The following is an 8,037-nucleotide window of genomic DNA, read 5'->3' on the forward strand; positions in this document are numbered from 1 at the left end:
CCCCCGATAGCTCAGTTTGGCCGGACGGCCAGCTCTAGGAAGGGTTCTGGTCGTCCCAAACGTCTTCCATTTGAGGATTATGGAGGCCACTGTGCTCTTAGGAACCTTAAGTGCAGCAGAAATTTTTTTGTAACCTTGGCCAGATCTGTGCCTTGCCACAATTCTGTCTCTGAGCTCTTCAGGCAGTTCCTTCGACCTCATGATTCTCATTTGCTCTGACATGCACTGTGAGCTGTAAGGTCTTATATAGACAGGTGTGTGGCTTTCCTAATCAAGTCCAATCAGTATAATCAAACACAGCTGGACTCAAATGAAGGTGTAGAACCATCTCAAGGATGATCAGAAGAAATAGACAGCACCTGAGTTAAATATGAGTGTCACGGCAAAGGGTCTGAATACTTATGACCATGTGATATTTCCGTTTTTCTTTTTTTTCATTTCTGTTTTTTTCTGTCAAGATGGGGTGCTGAGTGTACATTACTGAGAAATAAAATGAACTTTTTTGATTTTTGGAAAATGGCTGCAATGAAACAAAGAGTGAAAAATTTAAAGGGGTCTGAATACTTTCCATACCCACTGTAAAACTTTTTTTTGTTTTGATTATCCCTCCCCTGCTAACAGGAGATTGACGGCAAAGCACTCCTGTTGCTGCGTAGCGACATGATGATGAAATACATGGGCCTGAAGCTCGGTCCTGCTCTCAAACTCACCTTCCACATTGACAAGCTCAAACGGGCTTGAGAAGGTCCGCTGGCTAGCGGCAGCCTTCCAAAGGACTAAACTCCAACCCCATCTCCCTGTTCTAGGATCAGTATATCATGCACTGCATATTGGACATATACTGACCATTTACATGTAGCAACTTCCAACAGACCACCATATCTGGTATTACATACCCTGTTCTGACCTCATCCAATGAGGAATGTTTATTTTGTGTAGCACAATCCAGCCCTAAGGCAGCATGGGATACGTAGGATCACCCACTTGTCTGTCATCTGTTTTCATTTCAGTATAACTTGAAGAGTCATATGTGGCCATTTTAACTGTAAAAGGCTTTTTTGGCCTGCTTTTATTATGTTACATTTATTCTGTACATTTCATATTTTGTACTTATATATGGACTTGTATTTTTGCCTTTTTCAACGGTTTGTGTGGGATATTCTAAAAGAAAGCCCTAAAGGAATAAAAGAAAACGCTACATTCATCCCAATATTTTGGAAGGCTTCTGATTAATGTCTCTGTTTGAGGCACGATTTTGCAACTACAATATTAATTATGGGAAGAAAAACGTGTTTTATGAAAAGAAATTTATTCTGAAAAATACTGCCATGAGGAAATCTGTCTTTTCTCTTATTCTGGATGTTGTTTACAATGCCTTGTCCTGTATTTGTTATTTGTACTTTTTTAATTTTTTATACTATATTATTAGAATTCCTACATGGAGAGCCCTATCATGCTTAACATTGTTCAATAAATATATAATAATTCAACTGTTAATTTTTTCTGTGCTGTTTGCGATCTCAACCTTTTACAATTTGTAATTACATCTTATTTGCTCTTGTGTTTATACTCTGTTGCTCCATAAATTGATTTGTTAACTTATTTGAATTAGGGCAGTATTTAGTCCCCTTTTAATTTGTCTTATCTTATCATAAAGACACATTACATGCACACCCACAAATGTAGGTTTGGCGAGTCTGACATTTAGAGGCTGCAAAAGTTATTTTTAAAGTATAATGAGTTGGCATTGGCAAGTTAGTTTAATAGCGTGCATGCATATTGATTGACATTGTTATTAATTAATTTGTATTTTATGAATACATTTAGTGCCACTTCCTGGTTACTTTTTTTTTTTTATCTACAGTAGTTCACCAACAGAGGGCAATGCAGCCCTGTCCACCTTTTTGCAGTCATTATCTTCTTCATTGTCTCCTTGGGACTTGCTGACATGTGCTGCCATGGGTGGCCACTGCTCCATCTGGTAAACTCAGCATGATAATCTAAGTGATATTTTTATACCGCCTAAAGATGACTTCATGTGATTATTATTGATTTTGCTCCATTGTCAGTATTTCTCCTGTATTGCTGTGTAGGTATTTCATTTGTTCCCAATATTTAAAGACCCTCTCTTTAATGATTATGTGGACCTATTGTTCATGCTGTTTCTGGTAAATATTGCTGTAATTTTTTCTGTCAGTACATGAGTGGGCCATTAGGCTTGTGGGCAAAAAAATTATCTACTGAAGCAACTCAGCACAAGACAGTAACCCTAACCACATCCTTCTAGTGAAAACAGGAAAACACATGACGTATGGGTTGAAAACAGTGACCAAACCCACTTATTCTAACTGACACAGATGAGTATGAATGCCTGTCTCTGTGTGTGAGCATATGACACACACACACAATCTGTGCTGTGTTTGTGTGTTATGCTCAGGCACATGTGACAAGCACAGAGCTTGTGGCTGATGTCTCTGCTTGTTGATGTGTAATAGTAGCCAAAGTGTTGTGCATGAAGCCAGTGCTATTTATAGTAAGCAACAGCTTCTTGTGCTGCATATTGTGTTTGTGAAGGTTGTGAAGTGAGTTTTTATTTTAGCTCCTAACACTAGAGTGGGATTTTTAGGTGCCATTCTTATTTTGTTACTAGAGCAGCAGGCAGGGCTCTTTTAAGTATAGAGGTGAATATTCAACGTCACTGGCTAGGTCCTTTGAAGATTTGCACGCAAGATAACTTTTCTTTATTGTTATGACATATATGTTAGATATTTGGGGGAAATTCTGCCGCTGATATTTACCAACAATGCTCTGCAGTGCTCCTGAGTCATACACTGTCTTTGCCCCAACAGTTGTACACCATATAGAGCAGCGAAACAGTTTCAGTATGTATGAAAGGAAGTTTTGCGGGCTTGCAGATTAGTCATAACAGTGAGAAAAAAAACGACTTTCTCAAGTCTTTGCTTCAGTTGTCATGTTATGGCATGAAAATACTATATTCTCTGCATAATCAGCCTGGCACCTTACACTCTACAGACAAGTGTGTGCACAGTTAGAGAGAACCAATGTAAAAATAAAGTGCTCAGTCAACCACCTTCTCTCCAGCTGATACCAGAATTCCCAGCATGCCTTTGGGCTGTCAGTTGAGGTGCTTACAGTTCAGGTGAGGGTCCTGCTGGCCTCAGATCATGGTGGGCCTGCAAAGCCCTGAGGCCTATGTTATAAAAGAATGTACTTGAATTTCTTTGTCAGGTTGATCTTTGGATCATGTTTCCAGATTGTGCAAACTTCTGGTTTGAAATGCATTATGTGTACTGTATAAATACTTCAAGAATTCTGAGTACACAGGTCCACACTTCAGTTACTGCAGATATAAACTAATATTTATTTAGCAATGCAGTGAGCACCACACAACATTCTGCAGTATAGGGCAATTTTGTCTTGTTATTGGACGGTCAACGAACAAAACTGCTGAGGGTTTATATAACCAAATAATGAAGAATGGAAAAGAAAATATTATCACACATCAGAGGAACCGTAACATCTCAGAGACATACCCAATGCTAAATCAAATTTGATTTCATCACCTTTAATAAATGAGGCTGCAGACCTGCTTCACATACTTATCTCCTGTGACTTTTGATTGGGAGATAATATCAGAACTCTGTCTTGATAGCCCCTCACCCCAACACACTCACCCTGTGCCTACAGATGATGTGGACAGGCTAATGTCAGTGTTTTTCCTGCAAGGAAAATGTTGGTCACACGGCAGTGTGGGTATTATCTATCCAGGGATCACACATAAACACACAAAAAAATCCCACAAACCCTGAAAAGCCGAGGTATGTCAAATGAAATTCCATGTGCACATTACTTTCCTTGGCATTAACACATTGATATTACAGTTAATTGAGATTTCACCAGCATGATAACACTTGAAAAGCCCCACAAGAACTACTCTCTTGTATTAATTCCACCCCCAGCCTATAGCCTGTTACTCTGTCTTTGGTAGCATGTGCTTGTCACTGTCACCAGATTAGCACGCAGGCTTAAAGCCCTGCTCACAAAGACACTGTGTACAGAACATGGCTTGCGCTAATACTGTTTCCCTCAATTCTAACCCACAAACATGTAACTCTCCTGGGCTAGGCCAAATAATATCCTTGCTCACATTAAATTACAGGAGGTGAACACAATATTAACTTCCTGCAACAAATGACTACCTTTGTGAACCTCATAATGTCCATTTTTGTTGAGACTGTCAGATTCATATCTATTTTATATTGTACAGTAAAGCATAAAAAGGAACACTAGTCGATTTAACACCTTGCTAAAATGTTGATGCTGTGATCAACATTTTAACCTTCAAAAGGGTCATATTTACACTGATTTTGTGTTGAGTTGTATTAAATTTTTCAAATGTTGTGAAATGTTTCTTTGGTATATGCCTAGCACATTTGGACACAAACTGCAAAACAATTAAGTTGATTTAAGTTTATTTCTATGGCTGAATAGGTTTGAATTACACAATAAAACCCTTTCCATCTGGTAATCTGACAATTAAAAGACTAACAAATAAATAATATACTCAACATAATTTTGACAAGGGATGTTTCTAGTTCAGCTCTACTGGACATGCGCAGACACCAAAGTAAATGTTCTGCCACTGTTGCGAAACTGCAGCTCTGCTCAGTTTGGCTCAACTGTGTAAATCACACAACCCTTAAATATTTACCACCTTTAGACATTGTTGGGACATTTCGATGTGTTTGAGTCGGCTCGACTGAGAAGTGTCAGCTGTGTGAAGGAAAATAAATTATTTACACCTCCTCCTCCTACTTCAAAGAGCTTGGCAAACCATTCAACCCCAGATTTGAAGAGGGGGAGGGGTCGACAGAGGAGTTGCTAGTCACTAGGCAACCTCTGTGTCACCTGCCCTGACATGCCAAAATCAGCTACTTACCTCTGGAGGCTGCATTCACAAGGTACACAGCTGCATTTAAAAGTCTCCTCAGCTGGATTCATATGGAAAACAAAACAATTACTGAGGCACAGCTAAACTATGGGGCTCCGGGAAAAAAAGTGTGATGTGATTATATTGCTTTTTCCCTTGTGTGGGAAAGAGGAAGGGTTTTGTTGCTTAGAAGACTTTAGTAAAAATCCCAGGAAGCAGAATCCAACAGTGCAACAACTGATGTTTTCCAAAGGGACCCGTTGCATTGAAATATCTGTGATGTGTGTGTGTGGGTTTTTTTATATGATGGGAACTTACAGCAAGGGGAGGAAAGAGCAGCATCCAGTAACACTACATGTCAAGTGGCGATACAAGGTGACTGTTCAGCTAGAAAATCAGGAAGTTCGGCTTGAGCAACATGTCCACTGAATGAACGCTGCCCTGTGGGATCTGCAGTTTATTTACCTCCTGCCAGCACAAACACACCCTTCACACACACGTTTAACACAAAACATGCCAAAAACCTCAAAACTCTCTTGTTAAAGCAGGCTAGTTCAAACATGTCCCTTGTTAATAAATAACTCATCCTCTCATCTGGGAAAGTCACATTTTCTTCCCACTTTGTGTATTTCACTCTTTGAGTTACAGTAATTGCACAGGGGGTTTCTTGACATGACATGACTTTTTTTTTTAATTTCAAAATTAGCACTCCGATGAAGGTAATGCTCATTTTAATCATACTGTTTCGAAATGAGTACATCTTTATTTAATACAATTTTCTGGATATTCTTTCACTTATGGGATTTTCTCATTTACACCAACAACTGATCCAACTTAATCTACCAACATACTGTAGATGGAAGGATCCCAATGACCAAAGATGGCTGCACACTGATATTGAGGTAACCCTGTTAGCCTGTTTGATCAGGTTGTGTGCTGATGCTGTGTGTGTGTGCATGTGAAGACCTGACCATGCGTGACAACAGCAAATGACCACCTATCCATCATTGGCAGTAGGACCTGAGATTACCATGAGCTCAGGCTTGGCACCAGCTGGACCAAAGCCAGGAAAGAGAAAAACCAAGCAGTACTCACATAGACATACACAGATCATATATAGATACTGGGTCAGAAGGGAGGAATGTAATCTCGATTCCATTTAGCATTTCTCACGTGATGTTTAGCGAAGGGTTTTCAATGGAATTATAAAAGTGTTGTGGGAAAACCCAGCTAAGAAATCCCCGAGAACTAGAAAATAAAATCCCTCCACCTCATTTCTAATTGTAAAGTGGAGAGATCCTTACATTTTCTCTCTCCCCTCCTTGTGTCTTGTCTCTTTCACTTTGCCTGTCTTCCTCTCTATCAGAATGTGGCTTTTGGTCTCTGACTTATATTGAGAAAACAGCAAGCTGCCACAGGAAGAAGACACAGTGTTGTATTGAGCAGTTGATGTGGGTGGGCTGAAAACGAGAGTAAGAAAAACAGAAGTAACTGTAAACGTCTCCAAGAGTCCCACCCTGCTTAGCATGAGTCTAGACTGGCCTCTGTGAGGCAGGCGGCAGTCATAACAAGGGATTCAGGAGAGCAAACAGGACTGTTTGGCGTAGTTAGCCATTTGTCTATGTAGTCACAATCAAGAAACCAAACCTCTGCATTTGATTGGGGCTAAACAAGGAGCTCACAGTGCAGCATACAATTATAAGATATATGAGGAGACACAGTTCTGACAGTGTGCCATCATGACCCATGTGCCACACACCAGAAGACCAGCTCACCCTCATTGGCAATGAACAAGGGACCTGCAACCGTTACTGAGCACTGTGCCAAGGCTGTTGGCCTACTTATGAGCCATTCTCTTGACAGTGTCAAGCCAAGAAAATACACACAAACACACACACCCTTAAGCAAGTCTTTGTTACTTGAAACAAGCCTGCATTCAGGGAAAGATATTTCAGTTTGGATCATCCATGATACCACCTTTCAAATTGAACACATCAGCCTTTTAACACAACGGGACAAATGAAAATAGATGACATAACAGAGCGTCAACTCAAAAATTGAGCAATAAGCAAACACTATTCCTGGTTGTGAACAACAGTGCTCTCATTTTCCCCTCGTTACTCATGATGCCGCTAAAGATGCCTTTGTTGACAATGTGAAAAGCTAAATGTGGGGATGGCATTCCCAAATATGACCTCAATCACGCATTTTCATAGCCTGAAGGCACAAAACAATCCAACAAACTCAGCCACCACAGAGAATCTCTTTACCTTAAATTTCATAATGAATGCTATTTTACGAGAGAAATTTTTTTACTCCTCCAACTGGCTGTGGGTTAGACTGGAGAGGAGTTGCTTTGAATTTGAACAAGTCAATTTGTTCAAAGTTACTGTTTGGAGCCAAAAGCTAGTTTCTCTGACCATCCACTGGGTGAGCTGGGGAAAGCAGCACTGTCTTGGAGTCCGGACTTACAAGCTTTAAGTCAGTTAAACCCCCATCATGGTAAGCATTCTTTAGTCATTTTCACTTCCCCCAACCACACACAGACACACACACACACACACACGTTTGGGGTGCAGTCAAGAAACCAGTTATTCAAATGCTGCTTTTGTAAGCTCACAACACTTTGAAGGACTATTTTACACAGTTTTGCCACCTATGCCATGGCATTTGCTTTGATGACCACCAAGAAAGAAATGTTGAAATAATAAGTCCCATTTGGATATCACTACCTGGAATGTCATATCAGATTTACACTGACATATAACACAGCTCCTCCTTTGCTAACTTGCAGAGAAACATGTAATTATCACTACATGTCAATCATGTTGTTATCAGTGACACTGTGCCTTCTGAGTAGTGAAAATGACAAATTGAGGAAACAATGTGATACTGAAAACCCAGGAGGTTTGGAGTAGAGTATATATCCTTCTCAAAAAGCATAAATATTTTATCTGTTTAAATGTCTCCACCCCAGACTTTAAGGGAACTGAGGTTTCCCTTCACCCACAGGTTAACTTAAGCACTTAGCTAGCTCTCCACTGCCCGGGGGAAAAACTGTGCAATGAATAGAAAAGCAGGCCACA

General features: G+C 40.0%; 1 protein-coding gene across 1 annotated transcript in view; it reads left to right on the forward strand.

Moving 5' to 3' along the window:
• Positions 1–1,497, forward strand: part of LOC123968040 (polycomb protein SCMH1-like) — a 17,276-nt gene extending 15,779 nt beyond the window's left edge. The window contains exon 11 of the mRNA XM_046044511.1: positions 622–1,497. Within this exon, the coding sequence (XP_045900467.1) occupies positions 622–741 (120 nt within the window). The 3' untranslated portion in view covers positions 742–1,497. The remainder of the gene's footprint in view (positions 1–621) is intronic.
• Positions 1,498–8,037: the final 6,540 nt, after the last annotated feature.

The sequence above is a fragment of the Micropterus dolomieu genome, linkage group LG03, assembly GCF_021292245.1.
Source record: "Micropterus dolomieu isolate WLL.071019.BEF.003 ecotype Adirondacks linkage group LG03, ASM2129224v1, whole genome shotgun sequence".
NCBI classification, from domain to species: domain Eukaryota; kingdom Metazoa; phylum Chordata; class Actinopteri; order Centrarchiformes; family Centrarchidae; genus Micropterus; species Micropterus dolomieu.